Source organism: Struthio camelus, chromosome 1, assembly GCF_040807025.1.
Source record: "Struthio camelus isolate bStrCam1 chromosome 1, bStrCam1.hap1, whole genome shotgun sequence".
NCBI lineage: Eukaryota > Metazoa > Chordata > Aves > Struthioniformes > Struthionidae > Struthio > Struthio camelus.
In genome coordinates, this window is record NC_090942.1 from 163,079,343 (window position 1) to 163,102,989 (window position 23,647).

Genomic DNA, 23,647 nt, shown 5'->3' on the forward strand with positions numbered 1-23,647 from the left:
TTGACCTCTTTCTACACTATTCCTAAAATGTACCAGTGAGGAATCAATTGGTAAAAATTGTTAATATATGCTTGATACGGTCAGTGCTGCTAATTTTTTTTTTTTGTTTAGTTTGCCTTAAGGCATATATAGTGAGCTTAGTGGAATCTTATACGAGGTAAGGAATATGGCACTGCTCAAAATTCCCCAATCATCTGTAATCAGTTTCCGTCATTTTTTGTAGCGTCTTTCAATTTCCAGGCTTTGTGCTTCCCTTATTCCTTCTTTCCAAGCACACCTGTCTGATACATACCATATTTCCTTACTGATGGTCCCTAGTATTTCTGTATTCTTTGTGTTAGAACATGAAGGTCACATATTCCTAGGGAGGGGAAACTGCGGGAAGATGGATGGATGTTGATATAAGTGGATGGCATGGCATAAATTATCAGAGTGATTCTGGAATGGTACCGGATTCGCTGATTCAGAGCAGGGAACCTGTGCAAGCTGCACCCTATGTAATAAATGACAGTAAAACCTGTATACTGCAGTAGGTGTTTTTTGTAAGTCATTTATTTTAAAGGTAAGGGGGAAAGGATATTCTTTGGAGATTTGAGAGGAAAAGTAATATCTATGGGAATGCTATATTCTTCTATTTGTGAAATCAGGGTGACTGACCTTAGTACTAATTTTACAAACTTTGAAAAGAAAGTTCTAACAAGTGTATCTTTCCCAGTAATCTTGCAAACATAAGGTCATTTACTTCACAATCAAATAAGAATAGAAATATATGCTGCTGTGATAAAAGGCTGAGGTAATTCTGTCTTTCCGAAGGATAAAAGCATCTCTGCAAATACTTGTTCTCTACCCTAAAGCTGAATTGAAAATATGTCTCCCTTTAAGTTCACATCCACTTTGAGTATAAGGAAAGATGCATATGGGGTCATTAAATTGCTCTGGCCTCTTGCAAATAAATGCTGGAAGGTTTCATTTGAACTGAAGCTGTTTATAAAAAACAATTTCAGTGATCCAACTATTATTCATCTTGTGAAGAACCAAGCTTGATTTAAAATATAATTAGAATCATTCTTTTAGTGGACGTTTCATTGGATGGGTGCTAAAATGGGTCACGATCAGCATCCAAAGAGATTTTGGTAGGTAGCATGGAGTTTTTGGGTGTATTCTGAGAGGACCTGTGTTATCAAATATAAGCAAATATGCTAAACTTCAGATGTTGAGGTACAAACATACTCAATTTAACATCAAGAGTTATGTTGGTTGGAATGTTCCAATCGTCATTATACAAGGAAGCAGAGATAAATATTGTACACAGTTTTGCAAAATGAGTTAAGAGTATGTTTTAACAAGTTAGATAGTTTAATTGCTCTAAGATTTATTTTTAGCAGCTGAATTGAAGGTAAATTTTACAGGTGTTTGCATCGCTTTTTGTTTTTATGTACTTACAATGGAGTAAGTACTTAATTACTGGAGATAGGTAGGCCTTTCCTTTGCTGGAAAGGGTGGAAGGCTGCACACGTGTATTTGTTACATCTGAGATTTTCTGTTGCTTTTGTAGCACTGATGCAACTCTACCATAATGAATAACAGATCCTTTAGAAAAATGGGGTGATTTATTCAGTGGCATGTATCAAATGTTATGATATGTTCAGTTGAATTTTGTTTTGTTCTTTATGCTTGTAAAATAATTGCTTTGTTTTAAAAAATGAAGCAGTCCTTTAGGACTGTGTATCATCAAGGGAAGGAGAACCATTTTTTAACTGAATATTTTCAGGTAAGCTAAAAAAGTGAAATTGTCATGAATCCACGTAACGTGTTTTTGGACAGATCACTGCTTTACTGTCCTACTGGTAGGGATTGTTAGATTGATAATGTAAATTTATCTGAAAGTATTGTACTATTCTATCAGATTTGGCCAAACCTCAAATTTCCCTAAGAACAAGAAAGTTTTGTTAAATTTCTGTTAGGACTCTCCTACCGTATACAAGTTTCAAGCTTGGGTTCCTGTTCACTTTAGTTCAGATAAAAAACTTTTAACTTAAATCTCTGGTGATTGTACTTATCGCCAGACCTATAGCTACTCTTGTGCGAGTAGCTCTGGTATTGTTTTAACCTGGTCTGCTTTCTTTCTGTAGGCAAGCTTTGTTGTTGGGTTTATCTTGAGGTAGAATTGAAGAGCTTAAGTCTGAAAAAGTATTTCAAGATAGGAAAGTTATTTCCTGCTTAATTCCAACCATGAAGCTTTTTCAAAGCACTTTGCAGTAGTCAGATAAAAAGTGACTGGTAATTGTTACCTAAGTCAGGACATTATCAGAGAACGTATGGTGGTGTGGAGTGACGACAGTTGTAGGATACCACCATTGCTGAGCTGGAAGCTCAGTCTTTGTTGATGGGCTGAAAAGAACCTGAGGATGACGGCAGAGTGCAGGAAAATATATTTCATGAGATGGTTTTGAAAATTTACTAGCTTTTTTTTCAAATGAAGAGTATCAGTCAGTGTCTTAGCAGCATTTTCTGCTAAATAAAGACATAGCTTTCATCCCACTAAGGTTTACTTTATCCATTTTGCCACACCCGTATGCTGATTTTGGACATAAATTGGACTAACTGAATACCTGCGGCACTATGTAGTAAGTGGCTAGAACTTTATGCAGTCTGCTTGTTGCTGTCAAAAGACCTCATGAACTTGTTTCTTCGAGGGACAGCATTAGACAGATATCAAGCAGGATCAGAGAAAGAATTACCCTTCTGGAATGCTGCAGACGAAAGGTTAAAAGATGTGCAGATATGACATTAAAAGCAGAGGTTCTGTTTTCCTTCAGATGTATCTTCTCAAGAATAGTTTTAGACCTACTTAGACTGTGCAAAGACTGACATTAAAATGCTTTGTGACTTTCAAAGAAGGTAATTCCACTGAGAAATTATTTATTCTGGACCACACATATCCGGTAGCTAGCATGAATTGGCCCAATATGATTTTAAAGTAAATTATTTTTTCTGTAATTGTTTCAAAACTGATTACAAGACCTTGGTTTTTTTTGTTTTTGTTTTTATTTTTGCTTTTTTTTCCCCTCCTTTCTTTCCGGTTGCCTGTATCACTAGATATTAAAGCTCTGGGGGAAGTTCTTATACGCTGTCACTCTGCTACACACATAGAAGGCTGATTTTTCTAATAAATGATGGGTATTTTTGCTGTGATCTGTATATTTTATTAGCAGTGGCAAGCCATTTCCGCTTCCTTTCACTTCCCCTCACTTTAAATTCCTTCAGCAAAATCATTCCATTTGCCGTAACACCTGGGATTAATACCGTCTTGTTCAGATAAATACACATAATTTAATGTAAAATTCAGGGTAGTAATTGGCCTCTGACATGCCTGTAAACGGTGGTTTCTGTCTATCCAGTTGCTGATTAATTATGTCATTTCCAGTCGTAGCAAATCCTTTCATATAGCCTGGTAGGGCCTTCTAGAGCTTGGACTGTGACGCAGAAAACTTCACTTCTGTTGCCATTTTGGGCAAACCATCCCTCTTTTTGCTCATTTTGCTATCTGCAAAGCAAGGGTGGTGCCGATCCCCGTTGTTTAGGCTCTGCCTGGGAATCTGCTTGAGGCAAGGAGTTTTTACTATAAGTCTGCGATGTCAGGCATATGCTCATCTTCCTCCTGGAAAGTTCCAGATTGTTCTAGAATAATCCAGATCCCTTCCAGAAATGATGCCATACCTTCCCTCTCCTGTCATGTCTGAGCTTTGCCCAGAGGGCCACCATCAGCTTCTTCACTTTGCTAGATTCCTAACATAATATGTATTCATTTAAAATCTGCAGAATGTGGTAATCAAAAGAACTCATGCAAAATCTTGTAGATGCCGGGGTTTTGCCCCAGCTGTACTGGAAACAACCTACTTTTATTTCAAATCCAAATATTAATTTCAATGAATGAGGCCTTTAAGATGTTTTGTTGCCTAGAAATACTCAAAACTATTCATGTTCTAAAAACAACATATGCAAGCTGGAAATACAAAGGTCGCTTGTTCTGTGATTTTTGCCAGAGATTAAAAGCTGACTTTAAGTTTTCTTTGCATCAGAACTGGACTACAAGAGATTTGGGGAGCAGCAACAGAAATTCCCTAGAGGGTCCTGCCCTGAGTGTATGACACTTTCCCCAAAAGAAGGGTGTAAATTTTACTTTTATGAGAATTTGAATTTGGTAGTGATATTCTGCTTCCTAAATATCCCTGTGTTTCAAAATAAATGGAGCATACTTTATGACAAATTCTTTGGTTTTAGATCTTTTCACATACATCAGAACTACTCTGGAAAGTGAAAGTAGATGCCAAGCAGAACTCATCCCCTAGCTAGTGGAGGGGAAGGGATTTTGTGCCTGCTCAGGTTAGGTGGAATATTCTGTAGCGCTGGGTAATTTTTAAAGATAGTCTTCTTTGCAACCTTGTTGCAGTCTGAAATGCAGAACTCATAACAGCAAAAGTGTCTTCAGAGACATATTAGTTAGTTTAACCATACTGCTCAGTGAAGAGGGAAGGGAGAGACTTCAGAAGCAATTAGATATTTTCTGATTTTTATTATTTTTCTAACTTTAAAACAACTTTTTTGCAAATTGAGTTAATTTTAAAATAATACAATTTCACTTAACACTGAAATAAAATATTTTTTCTTTGGCCAAATTAAGCATGCAGTTCACTATGAAATGAAGGGTTACAAGCTCTGTGACTTACAGATGATTTGTGCGTGTTTCGGGGTGACCCAATGTTTTGTCCGTATTGGAATTGCCAGTGATACAGCATTGCTCGCTTAGGCCTATTAGAGGAGAGTGGAAAAGATTTTAATCTGTTCTTTTTTGCTTTTATTTCAAGGTTTTTCTCTTTCTCAGTGAAGATTTACAGTTACCTTACTCCTGGCTTTAGAAAAAAAGGCCAGTCCTCATGTTTTAGGTACCTCATGCTGGTGCTTTGAGGACTTGGATACGAGTCCTTTTTCTGTTGCAAATATCTGAGGTTATGCTGTTATTCGCCTAATTTGCCTCATCTCACTTTAGACTCCTTTTTTAGGCACCAGGTTCCTGGCATAGTTTATGACCTTTCAGAGAGCAAGCCAGTGCACTCACTCATCTCAGAAACCTGAAGCCATTTGTGTCAGTTCTTGTCTGCAGGATGAGCTGATAACAGTTTTCTACTTCTGTTGTTGCAATAACACCTTCAAAAAGCCAATAAAAAAATTCTGCAATGCTTTGATAGTACAGAGGCAAAGGCCATGTAGCTACTGTAGACTATGGTAGGCATAGGCCCAATATGTTTAGGTTTTTTATTGAAACCAAAGTCATGGCTCAGCCACTTTCCAATGTTTTGCACTTCCTTTGCTGTGTTACATTCCCTAGAAATTGCTGGTGATATTCTGATTATAAAGTTGCAGATTTTTGGCTTGTCCACAAACTGTGTACCAAAAAAATGTGCTATAAGCTTTGTACCACTCCGCAGCTGCACCGCGAATGCAGGCGGTGACTGGAGAAGGAAGGGGGGATGTTTGCTGCACAAGCAATAGGTTGCTGCTGTCATGTCGGTGGGAGCACGAGCAGTGGATCAGTCAGTAGGATGAGAGCTTTCAACTTCTCTTTCCCCTTTCCTCCTCTTCCTTCTTCAGTAAATCCACAGTTTGCATACAGCTAAAAATAATTTCTCAAAAAAAAAAACAGTTGTAGTGTACTTGACAGGGCCACCGACATGGATTTTAATGAAGAACTTAATAAAGTATAATCAAGTCCCGTATATGCCCCTCCCACCTCTGTGTAGAAAAGGGAATTTGGCTTGTATGTCAAACCTGAACAAGATTAATGTCAGAGATTTCTGCTGTATCTTAGTATAGAAATGGAGAGCTACATCAAAGGCCTCTGAAGAAACAAACAAAGACTTCAGACAAAATGTAACCTTTATTGCAAGGGAGGTAGATTCTTTTTGGATAGTTTTTCTGAATTAGTAGTCTTTTCCATTTCTTTTTTCTGGCTGCACTTAGGAGCTGGAGAGGTTTTAATTTATCTTATACCAGCAAGTTAATGCAACGTATTTTGGGGTGTTACATTATATTGTTTATAAGGTGTATGCAAATATTGCACTGGAGATGTGTTATAATACTACACCATATAATATTTCATCTGTAACATTATGCAGGAAGCGCTAGCAGCACCAGTGGTTAAGGTATTGTGGAATAACCCTCAGAGGGTGCATCAGACAATCCAAGTAAGAGCATGGGAGCGCTAGGAGAGGAAAACAGGGCAGGCAGTGTTTTTTTTAACACTGTGTTGAGTCAGCATAGGGTTTTGAAGTTAGTGTGCCAGTGTGTTACTGTGCTGAGGAGAGCGCAGCCACAAGGGTGTCAGCCGAGTTCAGCGCTGCACTTCGGGCTCGGAGCTATGTATCCCGCGCTGAACTCCCCGTGAGGAACGGCAAGCCGCGCTTTAACGCTCGAAAGTTGAGACGCCGGATCGTGCAGCTGAAGAAAGCTGAAGGGAATATTCAGTCAGAGGCTGTCATTAAGACGTTATTACAGTATAAAAATTGCACCAGTGATTGTAGCTGCTTAGCGATACCCACTAATACCAATACTGTCTCTGGAACGTCACTAGACCGCTAACAAAAATTGCTGTGGAAATCCTGGTGATGAACTCCCAGCTTTTCAATCTCTAACCTTTTAGCTTCAAATAATATTTAAGTTGTCAGTATAATAAATGTGCTAGAAGCATAAGCGATTTAAAGTGAATTTAATATTAATATTCAGAATGAATGTAATTTCTTCCTTAGAAGCATACTTGTTCTCTCTTTTGAGTGCTGTCTCATACAGTAGAGTCCCAGTTGGCGGCGTAACAGGATGCTCCTGCAGCCTTTGTTGCGGTTAACAAGATATTGCTGTAGTACAAATAACTGAATCTAGAGACTTAGAACTGGTTGGAAATATTTGATTAAATTGTTCTTGATTTCTGTTTAAAACCTGCTAACTGACTGTGTATGATCTATTAAAATGTTCAGGATGAGCTTCTAAGTAAAAAGGGTGGAATGGAAACACTGGTATGAGAAAAGTCAATAGCTGGTTGGGTAGGAGGCTAACCAAACCAGTTTAAAATCAGTTGTGCCCACACAGCTGCATTTCTATGACAGAGCACAGCATGAGAATGTGAGAGTGGTTATCTGACTCAGACCATATGTCTAGTCCAAACAGAACAATCTAATGGAGACTGAAGTCAATTGCTCGAGGGGAAAGGCTAGCCCAAAAACTTGGGAACTTTAGTATCTCCAGAGGGTAAACAGGGCCAAACAACCCCTGATAGATGTTCTGGGTGAATGGACATGTGTGTCTTGCATACCTGATATTTATGGTTGTTAATAGGCTCTTCTGTGCTTGATTCATTTGATGCATTTTTGACTTTTCCCTTAAAATGAGGGAAATCATTCCTAGAACTGCCCATTTCTCTCCACTGGCTATAAAGGAGTTCAAGATTTCTAGCTTAGGTGCAGATGCCCACACCTGGTCAAAAGAATCTCACTTGTTATCTCTTTGGAAGACACTCACTACAGGTTCTGGAATTTGCCCCATTTAGTATCTTCACACATACAATTGGGCATCTATAATTAATTGAGGGAAAATACCAAACTTGATAGGGAATGACTCTGGTTATGGCCAAGTAAAAAGTGAAGGGAGGAGTGGTCATTGTGGAATTGTTGCAGTTCAGCAGACATGAAGAGTATATTTTGTTTTGTTTTGTTTTTGCCAGTTTTGTTTTGTTTTTGCCAGTTTTGTATTTCTCTTCTCAGGAGAAAATATACGTTCAGAACCGCCATGGGTTTTCACGCTGACTCATTACTCTGTAAAGTCCGTGTGAACGCTGATGAAGCGTCTGATGGCTTTGGCATGTGCTGACAGAGTTCTGTGTATACAACTAGAAATTACAGACTGCATTTTATTTTCTGATAGCTACAAGGTGGAATTTGTATCTTTTGTTATGACATGGTCAGCAGAGAGAGAATGTGTGTGTTTCCATAAATTTCTAGAGGAGGATATATATGATTGGTTGATGGATATATGATTGATGATTGAAACCTACAAGGTAGGTTTTTCATGTTTTAATGAAGTTAAGATGTGATTTGGGAACGGGGAGGATGGCTATCTTCTTACGTGCTTCTGACTGCTCTCCATAGTTGGAGATGCGTAGTTGGGAGAAGATGCTGGACTGCAGAGTACAGCAGGTAGGGAGTGAAAGACAGGATGTAAGAAACAGCAAGGTGAGCCTGCAACCTGAGCAGATATTTGGGAGACTGTTAAAAAGTTTAGGAGGTAAATGTATAGACAGTTCTTCATGCTGCTAAAGAAGAATTATTTCTAAAGGCCTGGGGCGGGGGGGGGGGACTGGCCTAAAGGCAGAGCTGGATGAATAAAACAGGTCATGAGGTCACTGCAAAAACACAGTAGACAGGATGGGGTATTTGTTTTAAAATTCTTATTTTTTTTCTATTTCAATTTCAGATTATCTGTTTAGAAACTATTTGTTCTAGTTTGTGTTCTAATAAAATCCAGCTTCAGGGATGTGTAGCCCTTTTGATGGTTTTTGAGATATTTTTGGGCAGATCTGCATCAAAACATTGACCAATTTAGAGCTCCTCCAAAACCTAGCAGATCATTATCTTTGTGATCTTGTGAGATTTTATAAAATGCTTTCATTTTCTGTAGATGAACAGTAGTTACTAGCTTTAGTTTATGGTGGCAGCGAGGGGCTGAGATCTTCCTCCTTACTGGCCCTGTCCCTATCATAACATTAAAAGACTCAGAATCAGAAGAATTACTCCTAGATATACTTTGTTTACAGATCATCAGTTCAGTTGATCTGAACTGTTTCTGCTTATTTTCCAGATGCTATGAATATAGCTCTGGTTAGCTTCTAGTTAGTTGCTAAATCATGTGGACTAAATGGTCTTTCCCAGAAAGCCAGAGTAATCTATGCTTGATTTTTCTCTAGGAGCATTAGGTTGCATCAAAGGAATTTGCCCCTTATATTGAATCTATTGCTGAAGTCAGTCTTGAAGCAAGAGTTGCTGCAGGGAAGCAAGGCAACGATATTTCTGCTGAGGTCCCTGGAAAAGGAATTGCTGAGTGACCACCTGTAGCAGTTTTCCGTGCTCTGTCCTTTGTAAGCAGTCTTAAAACCTGCCAGCTTCCTTTAAGCCCAGCTCCTGGAGTCATGTAACTTCATAAGAGTTTGTTTTCTGCATGTTCCTAGTTACTTCTAGCAGGAGTAGTAGGGAAGACAAAAAAACCCTTGAATTCATGGCCCAAGTTAACCTTGAACTCAGAAAATAACCAGGAAGTACCTCCAGTAAAGCAATGCTACTTTGCAATACTGATAACAGAAGAAGTAAAGTCCCATTAAAAGTAAACCCAGACTTTGTCACTGAGTTCTCTTTTTCCAGGAAATCTGCCTGCAACCTGTTAGTACTGGCAGACAGGCTATGCCTTCTTTAGTGAAGGTGAAGCATCAGTCTAAAGAAAGGGTAAATTAATTTTTTTATTCAGAATATATATGCCAAGTAACAGGACAAGAGGCAATGGGCAGAAACTGAACCACAGGAAGTTCCATCTGAACATGAGGAAAAACTTCTTCACTGGGAGGGTGACAGAGCACTGGCACAGGTTGCCCAGAGAGGTGATCGAGTCTCCTTCCCTGGAGGTATTCAAAACCTGCCTGGACACGATCCTGGGCAATATGCTCTAGAGGACCCTGCTTGAGCAGGGGGGGTTGGACTAGCTGATCTCCAGAGGTCCCTTCCAACCTCAGCCCTCACTGTGATTCTGTGATTCTGTAATATGTTTCTTGATAATGATAACCAAATTCGTTAATTTAAGCGTTTCCAGTACTTCTTTTTAAAATAAAACTTATGCAAGAAATGATGTCGTCATTTTCTTCAGCACTATTTCATAATTGTAATTCTGGATTAGAAATGGAATAGACTGTGTTCTTAAAGTGCAGGGGATTATTTTCTTGTCTGACTGGCTGAAGATCAGTTTTCCAAGCTGCTTCTCTTAAGACTTCCAATTGTGTTTAATACCCTAGATTATGAGATCTTGCAGTTTGTATGATGAGCATGATTCTTGTCCCTTTCTTACAGGAAGGTTTCAGGGAAAATTTGATCTCAAAAAAAAAAAAAAAACCCAGGAACATATTTCTTCCTTTTTGTATCCTCACAGATACACGAGCGAATGGGCATATAGTAGAACAAAGCATAGGGAAATGCCTACTATTCTTAATAATTTCCATTTCCTATAATTGATGACATTTACTGGAGTGTCATCTGCCAAAAAAAAAATTCAGTAGATCCTTGATTATACTTCTTTTGGTAAGAATGCCTTGCTTTGCTCTTCATTGCTTTTAGAGATTTCAGAGATTGAACTGAAAATAACAATCCTTTGTGAAAGAGCAAAGGAGTATTATAAAAATGTTAAATAATTATAAATGGTACTATATGTTTAATGATATAAATATATTTCTTAAAATCTTCCACGTGAACTAATGCTAGTGCCTTCATTCTTTCTACCCAAATAAATATTTTTCTAAATAAATAAGATTTTTTATTAATATTAACAATGCAAAGCACGGTCTATCTGACAGGACCTGTGTAATCCTGCTTGATATAGAAACAATCAAGTTAGTTCCTAACCAATAGTGAATTTGGAAAGACATTTATTTCCCATTTATAACTGATAAACTTATCCATTCATCCTGACCGCAGATCTTTGGAGTCCTATTTATAGGCTTCAGAAATAGCACTTGTTCATGAAGAGGACCAAAATGCAATTTGCGTTTAACAGTTTTCATTTTGCTAGGATTGTATATCTTTTAAATAAATCTATTTAGACAATATTGGTGAATGGCGATTTGACAGTGATGATTTATGTGAAAGCACAACAATAAAATGACAATATGGAAAATATTTAAGTGCTCAACCAGGGAAAAATTTGACTTTTCTTCTCTTTTTCTAAAGTTTTGCAGTCATTTTACTGATCCATATTTTTCATAATAAGTGCTTTCTGTCAGGTGGAAAGAAATCAGCTAAACCAAGTGGATTTTTGTATATTGTTTAAAGCTACATGTGTATGTTGTGTATATAAAGCTACTTCATTTTGAGTGGTATTTCTAAAAGTATCTAGCAGGTTTATTTGTCTTTGTTCACAACTTAATCCTTTTTTTATCAGCAGGTTACATTTGTGCTCTAAGTTATTACTTCTGATGATGATGAACAAATAATAGACACTGTTCTATTAAAAAGGAGTCACAAGTGGTTCTGCTGGCTTTCTGATTTATGCATTTAAATCTGCACTAATCTCAGCTGAATCTACTCAAATTAACTAATATGTAAATAATAAGTCTCTTTTTTTTGTAATCTTATAAAGTGAGCTAATGCAGGTCTGTTTATGGTAGTGGTCTGTTTATGGTTGTGGCAGTTAAAATTGAGAATGCATTAAGAAATATTTGGAATCTCTTCCATATTAGCTGTATATGTGAAACTAGAAAAGCCTTTTATATTGGTCAGCTACCAAAGAAAACCTGAGTCTGTTTGCTCTGCAATGACTGTGTGACATGTATTGCAATTCCTAGCTGTCACTTTGAAACCAGATAAAAATCTCCTTCATGCCAGTTCATTGACAGTGCAATTTATCTGTTTGCCTGCGCCGCACATGCTAGTCAGTAGAAATAAATTTAAAATATATTGAAAGTAATGCAAAGGGTTATTTTCAATATTTTCTGCAATTGGCATTAGGAAAAAATAAAAGTAAATATGATACACTATGTTCTTGAAGTGCTTCAGCACGTTTCAGAGTGATATTGCTGTGTATCTAAACAGAGGGAATATACTACTTCATTTTGTGAGCTTTCATGTATTCTGGCACGGAGTAAATGAAGTTAATAACAAGTTAAGGACCCCTGCCACTCTGGATTATTGAAGAAGCTTCCGGTATGTAACAAAAGAAAATGAATGTGGTTCAGAACTGAATACTTCGCATTGCAAATTATCCTGCTGTCCTCTTTCCAGTGAGCATTGCCATGATATTCTGGAATACTTTTTAATTAGGTTTTTAGGTGCTTTCCAAATTAAATTCTAAGTCAGCTTGTGACAGAAATTTAGAATACAAGAATACAATTTCAAATATTCCATTGCTCTGTGATGAAGCATTCAAGGAGATAAATAATCATAACGGTAAACAGAAATTTAACATATTTAAACATTTTATCCTAAAAATATGAGTTAGCTAGGAAGGGAATAATCAATTTCATTCTTTGGAAAGTTAGTTTTGTATGAAACATATTCAGTTAAAGAGGCTGTTTATGTCCATCCTGATATGCTTTCTACTTTCAATGACAGCTTCAGAGAAATCTCATTCTTTAAACCCATTTACCAATTCAAAGGACAACACATCAGTCAAATTTTATAAATAAGTTAGTTAGTAACAATATCTGTCACGTTGTGGTTCCTTAGTGTTTTCTGAATGTGATTAAAATGAAGTCTAGTCTTTCACTGAGCAGTCTTATGGGAAGTTCACAAAGTGTAGCTTATTGCAAAAAATGAGGATAGAGGAATTATTTGACTCTGGGATCCATAGCTTCGTTTGTTTATTTATTTTATTTATTTATTTTATTTATTTATTTTTAAGAGAAATGTTAAACAATATTTTGGGTGATAATAATGTATTATTGTCAGAATTTAGATCAATAAAATATCAAGTAGAGGTATACCAGGTATACCAGGTATAAAGTGCTCCAGTAGAGGAATAAGTCCTACAGAAATACTAGAAAATGGTTTTAGCTTTGACAACAATATTCAGTAAGATGGGATAGTAAAAGTAAAAAAGAAAATAAAAGAAAACATTTTAATAATAAAAGCTGCTGTAAATGGAATTTCAGACAATAGAATTTTTTTGCGCTAGCAGTTGGAAGCATACTTTGAGAAAGTGCGTGTATTTGCAGAGATGACGGTTGGTGTCAATGGAAGGTGATGCCTGTCATTAAAGTGACCAGTTCTGTCTCAAAAGGCCTGGAAATGAAGGCAAGGTTCTTCTCAATATTCTTCTGTATAACGTAAAGTATTTTAGATACTGATAGATTAGAGAGGGTTGAATTTCAATGTATAAAAAGGAACAGGGAACAACAAAGGATGGTATTTAAGGAGCAATCTTCAGCCAACTTGTGTGTTTTAAGAAGAGAAACACTGGAGATGTACAATATATTCCAGTAGCAAGAGAAATCTAAACTACTAAACAAAGTTAATAAAGTGAAACTAACATGATCTGTCCAAAATTGTTATTTAGGGATGATGTGTTTGCTTAACCACCTTAAACTCTTCCTTCCCCAACAAATACTCTCCTAAAATAATACAGCTGATAAAGGAGCCTGCTAACAATTACGTTAAAGACAAGTGTATTAAACCTAGTCCTGTGACTCTGAACGGATAAAAATTATCCCAGCAAGAAAACATGTTATTGTAATTCTACTGATGATCAGGTTTGTTCAAGTAAAAACACATAGCAAGAAGCAAATCTAATCTAGTTAGAAATGTATTATAAGACGTAAAGACAAAATATCAGTGCACGCAAATGGAAGGGAGCACATTTTGCAGCTCACTTACTTAAAAACATTCACAGTCCAAAGGTAAGGATGCCAGCACAAAGGGTATGATGTTACGGTTTCAAGAAAAGCAACCATTTTGCAGAAATCTGGCTTGTTTTCATAGCCTACCAAGAAGTTTCATCAACATAGTAGAAATGCTGATGAAAATAATAGTACAGGAGCATAGGATTTTGTGGATCTCTTAAATAAGTGTTCTCAAAGCAGGATTCTACAGGAGATGAGTTTGTGATGTAAGGCATGACTGAACAAAAAGCAGAGTTAAAAATAAATACTGAAGTTGAATGCTATGTAATCATCATGAGGACAGAAAAATAAGTAGGCACAGAGACAATGTGTCTAACAAAGCCACAGCATTTCACTAGAAGTGCTAGTACTACTTGTAAGAACACAGAATAATGGAAAGTATTGCTTTTCTAAATTCACCTTATATCCTTTTTCCCCCTATCCTAAATGGAGGGAAAAAAAAGTTAATATTTTTCTGTAAAAAAATTTATTAGATTTTAGTGTTTTGGGGTGTATTATGAGATATAGAAAACATTATTATTAAAATCAGAGAGCACTAACGTGTAAGTGTCCACATTGTTTTATTTCCTATTAATCTACATGAGAAAGTAAATATAGCATGATCAGAAAATTTGAAACATTGTCAGGCCAGGCTAATAGGACAGTCCCAATCATGAAGAAGTTGAGAGCATAAGAGGCTTTTGAATGCAAGAGCTGTATCATAAGAACAGCTGAAGAGATCAACAGGAAATACAGGAGCATTTTGCTTTTAGATGCATGTTAAGGATTTTATCACCTTTAAGCGAAGTAAGAAGTTCTGCATTTGAATTTCCTTTTGACTATGAGCTTGTTTTAGGAAGCTTATTTTTGTGATAGTGCAAGCACCTCAGACATCAGAGGATCCTGTCCTACCTTTTTTGTGCTGGAATGATGATGCAGCACTTGTGAGCTGGACTCAAAAACAGACAAAAGAGCATGGTATAATTCTTTGTGCGGACCGCACCTCTTAGAGTACTTCTGGAAGTAAAACATAAACAGTATGCTTAAGAAGAAGCAAACTTTTGAAAAGTGGAAAAGAGTTGTAGAAGGAACTGAAATACTTTAAATAAAGAATCTAAAAAAGGGAAATTGCATTTTACATAGGATTTGATCCCTTCTTCTGGAGCTGCATTACCTAGTGGTAAAAAGTTCCAAAATACTGACTAATAGCGACAAACATTTTAAAGTTACGAATAGTATCATTAATGTGCTTCTGCATAGAAGTCAGTGAAGGGCTGGAGACTGACTCAAACTATGATCTAGTGGATAGGCTCTAATGGCTCCCTTGGTGGACATTTACTTACTACGCAAAGTAGATTGCCTTCAGCAGGACAAACTGCAGAAATGCTAGTCCAAAAGTCTAAATAACTGTATTGTCAGAAGAGGCAAAAGCTGGGCTTTTGTACATCTCAGGCCAGTGCCCTAAGAAATAAGTGATAGATGGGTCTAGAGTGGGTGAGTCATGTCTGTGCTTTGGGGGGGGTGTTTTGATGTTTCACTTTACTACTTCACAAGAAATCTGTGGGGGATTTTGTTTGTTTTTATCCTAATACAGATCAGGAATGTTTTTGATATTTCAAATTAAGTTTAATAGAGGAGAGAAAAGGTTATTACAAAAACTACTCATAACATCAGAGAACAAGAAATGAGAGTCAGTCCACGGTGACTATTAGAGTATTAGAATGCTTAAAAAAGACATCTGATTTGTTCTGGACCAGTATGAATGATGTTTTCAGTACTGAAATATCCAAAGGTAAAACCTGGAGGAGGTAAATGCAAGAATAAAGTGCAAGTAAAAGATGACAGACCTGGAACTTGCAGCTGTTAGCATGAGTTTGATGCTGTTCTAAATGTAGAGGGCGTACCTCTAAATATTATCTTCTCTTGGGCGAAGAAGAGGAGGTACTCAAGCCATTCTATTCTGTAAACTGAAAATACGCTGAATTTAAAACATAAAGTGTCAAAGATTTTCTAAAGCAGCAGCTACACTCAGCGTGTCAAGGCTTAATGTCAAAACAGTTTTTGTAGCCTCTGTTACAGGGAGAAGCGAAGACGTCTTAATTAATCTCTGTCTTTGTCGAGGACACAAGAAAAGCTCCTGCCAGAGTGTGCATGCTAACTATAATCATACATGCTACCATTGTCACTGACAAGGAAAAAGAACAATAAAGATGGGCTGCGAGTGACTGCTGTGACACAAGTTGCTGTGAAAGAGACAGATTTGAGAAGGTGTTGATTTATTGATTCAGTAGAACATTGTTGAACTTTTGGAGACAATCTGGAATAATTACAAAACGGAATAATTCTTTCCATGCTGGGGCATTGCCCATATTGTCAAAATGAACCGTTCAGAATCGAGGCCCCAAATAAGATCATTAAAATCATTAGGAGATGTGGAACTGTTTTTTGAATTTGAACTATGTTGAAGGCTTTTTTCCTGAAGCCTAGGTGTTTAGAATTGAATCAAAACTAAGATTTTCAGATAAACATCTGGCTATAGAGGATAGGACTTCAAGAGAACAAGTAACGTAAAATATATAATAAAACTGTATGAGCTGCGAATTTTTGGGAAGGTTATCTACCCTCATCTTGTTCATTTTTATTATTATTTTATTTCATTTTATTATTTGGCTGTATTCTCTTACCATTGCCTTTCTCTTTTATATGCATTTGGTCTGGTGGGAAGACAAAGGCATGTGTGTGACGTGAAGCATAAGGGTAGTTGTTGATTTATGTGTATCACCATGAGGGGAGTTACAAGCATAACACATCCAATGCCTCTGCAGACAGGCAGCCTCAGTCTTTTGTTGGTGTTTCCGGGCGTTGCTCTTAGCTCCTTCTTTCTAAAGGACAAAAAAAAAAAACAAAAGTGCGGTCAAGAAGGATTTGAGAAACTTGTTTGGAAACCTTCTATATATGTTTCTATAATATTCTGAAGTGACTATGGGTAGGCAAACTCTCCTAGAGACTGTAGTTGCATAAAAAATGGATTTCTCTTTACAAATTCCTTGCCTGATGAGATTGTCTACTACTTCTTTAAGATGTTTACCCTGAATTTGTATGGAGTAGTCTTTTTGACTGCTGCTTACTATGAGTTGCGCTGGGATGAACAAATTGTTTTATATGACTCTATCAGTAACTGTGGTTTGTTTTTTGGCTAAGATAAAAGAAACACCACATCTCATTGTCAAACTCCCACAGTTTAGCTAAAACAGATCAATTCATCTTCTGCTTTGCTTTCTAGATCTGAAGTGCTGTGATATATATTGACTAAATACTGCCATCTAGAACTAATAAAAAAATCTATGGTTAAATTTCCTGTCAAGAATAAAAATTTTAATCTTCCTAAGGACATATAGTACCTTAAGGCAGAAAGGGCATTCTTGGGAAGGTGGGGCAAAAGGGTTCTAATAGTCCATAGGAAGAAAGAAAATAAGAAAATGAAACATTACAATTCCTACATTTCTTGGAAAAAAAAGATTAGTCTATTCTACAGAGATCTACTTTTCATAATGAAAATATTGATTTGTATTGAGCTATTATTATTAAGTTCCAGTTTTAAATGAAACATTTAAGTGCAAGAGCCATGTTTGGAGCCAGTTTTGTTCAGTTCTCTGACAACTGAAACCATTAACACTCTATCCAAATGAACTAAAACACATGACTGGGATCCCCTGCTGTCATGCTAGACCAGCTATTATTTTGCTATATTTGAACCTGAGTGAACAAATAAATGGGGTTTTCATACCTTGCCCCATCTTATGTAGCCTGAAATTATAGCTGAAATGCATAGCTATCCAGCAAATTATTTTAATTCAAATATAATTGTGGATAGCAGGTACAGCAGAGCTAAATAATACTTCTGGCGAAAACAAAGACATATGGTTGTATGACTCCTTGTTAAAAATGTTAGAAAGTAGATTTTATTTGTGAATATAAAAAATAAACAAAACAGAATGATAATAAGGATAAAGTGAAAGTCACTTCTAAATTTCACATTTCTCCCTTGGAGCAATGAGGAGGCGTAAAACAGCTGGTGTTAATGAGTTGACTGTAATTTACTTTCCTATGAGATACTTCCTTGAAGCTGGAAGTTGATTTTCTTCATGTTTGTGTATAGGAAGAGTTTTTCTAAATACTGATTTTTTTACTGTAAATGCCTTCTAAAGCTATTGCTTTAATTATTTTCTTTAGTCTTCTGAGATGCAGTTTTAATATGTATAAAGTAAGTATGTTTAAATCTGTCAGTTTGGAAATGCATATTGAAAGTATATGTTATTGATAGGAAAAAAGCACCTATATAAGAGGAACTCACTTTCCATTTTTAAATAATGATTAAATAATGATTGAGAGAGTACATTCAAAGAAAACAGAGTTTATGCTATTTATAAATTGTAAGAGTTTCTCTGAATACAACAGATTATATAAATACAGAGAAACTTTTGCTAAAGTAAAAACTCCTGGAGGGCAAAATTTGCAGTGGACAGCAAAAAAGAAAAAAGAAAAAATTGTAATTTGCTTACATGTTAATCATCAAATATTTATACTATTTATTTCCATGCCTCAATGATTTTATAGTGTTAATATTTATGGTAACAATGTCTCTGCTATTTGCAGTTTATTTGTTCATCTTACATTTTTAATTTAGATGGGTTTATTGGTTTAATATGACTTTGTAATACAAACTTACAATTTCTTTAGGAATATAGTGAATAGTCAAGAAAAACTTATCATTTCCATAATCATTTCATTGAAATGAGTCCTTACAGAAACCTTTTAAACATTCCTTTTAGAGACAGTTTTATTTATAAGTCATTATTTTCACCTTCCCTAAGGATACTGTAAGTAACCCAGCATGACTGACTGTGACAGCAATTATACACACATTCAAGGAAGGATTTTGTATTCTGGGCACATATTTGCATGACAATAATTTCTGTTTTAACAGTTAATTTTATTAATTATCTATCTCAAATTCTTTATGGTTTTAGTTCATTACTGTGGAGCTAAGCATGATATCACAGATATGAATTTACTGCCATGTCCCCACAATTTGATATCTTATTATACTGATCACCTAGAGTTGGGTCTAATAGTTGATTTCTAACAACATTAATACCAGCAGCTTGCACAAGTAGTGCTATTAGGTTCCTTAAGGTGTGATGTCCTTTGTCTCAACATTGAGCCAATTCTGCAGCCGGCTAATATATGATTTGGTAAAGCACCATCTTTGAGATGAATCATAAAGTTGTTGCTCAGTAGACTCTACTCAATTATTAGTAATTTTCGTAAACATACAGTATTAAACAGGGTTGCTTAACTTCTCAGCTACATAAATTTCCCATTTACTTTTAGTTCACTAAGGTGTTTTCCAGTTATTTTCTCTTGTTAAGAAGGGCTATGTCTTGCCCTGTTTGTGGGTGTTGTTCACTGGGGGATGGAAGAGGGCAGGTGAATAGTATCTGCCTCTTGATTGGTAAAGGATTTTGGAAACTCTCCAGGTGGGAGTATTACAAAATATTATAGTAGAAAGTTTATCACTTTTGGTAGAAAGTAAAAGGAGAGAGATATTTTCATGCAAGTGTCATTAAAACTTAAGTTACTAACATACTCAAATATGATTAGGGTTTTTACATGTTTTGTTTCTGTAAGGCTCTATATTTGCTGATGAAGTGTAAAATTTGTTGTAGGGTCTAATCTAGCTTAAATCTTTTCATTATGTACAGTATTTTTTTTCTGTTTTACCTCTGTTAATTCTAATGAAGGATGTTCAAGGCAGCAAAGAGGACATGAAACTGGAGTAATAATAGTCTGCAGAAAGTTTTTTTTTTTTCCTCATCTCCATTAGGATTCATCCTGTTTAGTATTACTTTAAGACAGCCATGCTGCTTCAACCCACTCCCTTCTACCGTGAGAGAAATAGGGGTAACTCTTGGAAAAAGTTTTGAGGCTAGTGACAAAATATGTTTGTCTTTCAGATCCCCAGCTCAAGGGTATAGTGACCAGGTTATATTGCAGGCAAGGCTACTACTTGCAAATGCACCCCGATGGAACTCTCGATGGAACCAAGGATGACAGCAGTAATTCTAGTAAGTGACTGCTATAGGGGAATGTATTAATCGCAAACACAGATTGACTCATTCACGTGTATACCTGCAGACAGAACTTTAATGGGTTTTGAGGGTTTTCAAATGTATTTTGTCAAAAAAAAAAAAAAAGGGGGGGGGGGGCGAGGGAGGGTCTGTCCATTTAAAATCTAATAACCACCTGCATGTCTCGTGCAGAATGTTGTCTTAAATGTATTTCCACTGGAAGCAAGGGTAGAAGTGCTGGTAGACCTCACTGGTGAGACATTCAGACCAATGTTAAGTCTTTTGGTAATTTCTTCATAAACCTTTTATTTAAAAGCATTTTGTTATCTTTAAATAAATAAGTAAAAAAAAAAAAATCATAACTATTTGGAAACCTGATAACGTAGGCCCTGATTCAGCAAGGCAAAAAAATGTATGTCTAACTGTAACTATTTAAATCCTGTTTAAAGCACATGCCAAAGTACCTTGCTGAACTGGGGCTAAAGAGACTGATCCTGAAGTCCCTACACCAGCAAGAGTTCCAATGATTTTAACAGGATTTCTGCAAGTGTAGGGACTGCTCTACGAGGCAGTTTGGAAAAATATTCCGAACGAAAATGGTGTAACTCTTGAAGGTCAGTGGGGATCACTGCTTTGCTATATTTCATTTCATGTGATACTAGTACATATTTTCATTCAGTTAACCTGTATATGTTTGATAATGTGAGCTGCAAATGATAATTAAGTAAACCTATTCTTATGCCAGAAACAGTGGATTTTTAATTTTCCATTTAGCATAGAACATTTGTATTTTTTTATTCCATTTTAGTGGGGGCTATTTATGTAAAATATTTCTATGTGGTCTTAAGTTCTATTTTAAGCATGTTGAATGTAAAACATTTATCTGCTTACCATGCATAAATAAATAAGCCTCGAATTTCCTCAAGTTTGTTGGAATGAGGCTACAAAAACTAAAGGATTTTTGGTGTCTACTTTTATTTGGGTGGCTTCCATCCCTGTTAATGCATGGGTATCATTTTTAACGTATTTCCTGAACAGATAGCATCTGCTTTATCTCTTTTATTGTTCTAATTTGAAATAAATAATTCATTAATCTATTTTGATGTATATTTCTAGCTCTGCTGGTTTTTGAGAATCTTTTTTTCCCCCTCTATTCCTTGTTGTTATTTTTTTTCCTTTTCCTTAGTGTGTCCATCTCTCATGCCCACTCCTGTAATGCATCAGATACTGAGACCTTGTACAGATCGGCTCATTGTTACTTTTCATAGAAATTTTGTCTATATTAAGTTTGAGAAGTAAGTGCCTTAGAGTTTGTATGGGTATCTTTTTCTCCTTCTGTCTTTCTGTCTTTCTCATACTTTCAGCTTCAGTGAGGAAGTGTGTACGGGCAGTAATTTTGGAATGTTTAATATTATTTCTATGTATTTATCTTGCAACTCTAAATACAAATTTGGAATCTTTGCAAAGCTACACAATTAATGCCTTATTTTCTTCTTTTCTCTGTTAGCAACTTTACTAATGTTCCTTTTTTTTTTCCTTACTATGTTATTTTCCCCCTCTTTCCCCTCTTCCCTGCCCTTCTAGGCTTCCATCTGTCTGCCCAGCTCTCTTATTCTTCTCAGCTGTTCCAAAGTAGCAGGAATATTCAATATTATAAATATTCTAACATGTAGATGTTGTCAAAAAACACACAAACACTCGATAAAAGTACTTTATATTTTGCATATGTACTGTTAGATAATCTTATGTTTTACTTTGACATGACTTTTAGGCTAGAATGAGTTTTTGCTATGAAAATTTTTTTTCTCTTTTTAATTGGCGTGAGTCACCGTGTATTTCTTCATTAGTCCAATTTTAAAGTATTGTTCGATAAAGAGAGGCTAGACCGTAATGATGTAAAATCAATGTGCATGCCAGGAAGCATATTATCACCACCTTAAATGTTGTTAGTATGTAAGTATCAACACAGCATCGAGAGTTGAAAAGATTAATGTGTTATATTAAAGATTATATTTTTGGCACATTAAATAGTATATGAGTGTGTGTCTATTTCTTTTGTGCTGTCTTTCTCCTCAGTTATTTCACCTTTCCACTCTATTTCCTTCCATTTTCTGTTGAAGTCTTGATTTTCTGTCACTTTTCTTTATTGTACCATATTTTGGTTTTGCTTTTCTCTTTTGCTTTTAAAAAGCCATTTTCTTTGGATATAGTTTCCAGTCGTTTAGTCTTTTCTTTTCTGAGCTTCTTATCATGATAATTCATGTCTGAGACTTACTGGTAAATAAGTTTTGGCAGCCGCAGAGGAAGAAGCGTGGCCCCAGTTGCAGCCTGGCCCTCCTGCTGGGCTCAGGTTGGGAGGAAGAAATCTTCTGACCACTGAGTTTGCAGAATGTCTATTGAATGCACACAGCGTGGGAAGGGATGGACATATATTAGCTGTCAGTAGGAGGGATAGTACTCTTACCTTGGTAGCGAGAGGAACTTTCATTCTCTTTATAATAGTTCTGAAGTGTGTTTCATAAAAACACGGGAAATTGAGTCTGCTGAAGGCATGCATCTCTGCCAGCCTTCCACGTGCGCTCTGCACTGAAGCCTGTGAAAGAGCTCTCCTCACATTATAGACCATCTGGGCAGCTGTGTGTCTTGGAGAAACCAGAGTGAGGAATAGTGAGGAACAGAGAAGTGTCTTTTTGTTTGTAGTAAGGAAACTGTTTGAAGTTTAGTTGTACTACCACTTGCTGTTGCTGTTGCAATTTGTTCTGTATCCATGTGTGTCAAGCAATTAGAGGACTGCCTAAAATAAAAATACCCCCCAGAAGTGCCCATATCATTTTGTACTCATATGTACCTCAGTAAATATGAATTGCACACTTTTGTAACTACGATGTTATAGAGGGGAAGTCCAAAGTAAAAGTAAACTGGAGTCTGCTCAGTTTGAGTAGTGCTGTCAACATCCATTCTTTGTTTGTCTTTAAAGCTTCTTGGTAGTCTCTTTAATATTGGCTTTTTGCTTCTTTCTGGAGTCAAAATAAATTGTATAAGATATTTCTGTGAAGTAGAGTTGTCAGTACAAAGATCCTCAAAAATTCCACTCTGCATTTTTTTTATAGTACTTTTTTGTCAACTGTTATAGCATAAGTCATTGTCCCAGCTTATCTTAAACCTGAGTAAAGGCCAGGGTCTGCTCATGTAGATAGTAAGATTTTTAATATATCATTGTGCACAAATCCTCAGATGAGAAGACGCATGTAGGAAAAGAAAGATCAGATGTAACTGCTTGTAACTGCATCCCTTAATGTACTTTTTTCTGCTTAGATACTACATTGGTGGCTGTGCTACCAGAACCTAAACTAAATAGCGTGATTGGTTTTTGTTCATTGTTGTAATTTCCTTTTTGTATTTTTCTCTAGTAAGTGAAAATACTCCAACTACTATTGGAGTATTAACTTATCCAGCTGTTGGTTAATGGTACTGAGTTTCCATATAATCACATCATCATACTGGGGCTATGTGTTTAAACTGTCTTCTGTGTACAGTCTGTAGTTTTGCCAAATTTGCAGTGACACGTGAAAGAGGCTTTTTTACATTACTTTTCTTCTTTTAGTTGTTTTTTTTCTTTCAACTTCATTTAATGCCTTACAGTTTCTGCTCTGTGTTTGTGACTTGCTTATGGTGTAAGCAGGAGCAGTCGTGTCTAGAGCTGTAGACTTGGTTATTGTGATCCTACTTAGCATAGTTGCTCCTCTTTAGCTTCTGTTTGCCTGGATTTCACAGAAGTTCTCGGCATTACTTGGTGCAAACGGAACTTGCTTCAGGGTGTAGTAGTTTGCAGTCTTTT

At 36.2% G+C, this 23,647-nt stretch overlaps 1 protein-coding gene across 4 annotated transcripts in view; it reads left to right on the forward strand.

Moving 5' to 3' along the window:
* The window catches only part of FGF14 (fibroblast growth factor 14), a 416,990-nt gene that overhangs the window by 290,780 nt on the left and 102,563 nt on the right, over positions 1 to 23,647 (forward strand). For 3 of the 4 annotated variants that reach the window (XM_009680094.2, XM_009680096.2, XM_068927880.1), the window contains one exon: positions 19,696 to 19,806. The exons of the other annotated variant lie outside the window; for it this stretch is intronic. In XM_009680094.2, the coding sequence (XP_009678389.1) occupies positions 19,696 to 19,806 (111 nt within the window). The remainder of the gene's footprint in view (positions 1 to 19,695; positions 19,807 to 23,647) is intronic. 4 annotated transcript variants of the gene reach the window in all.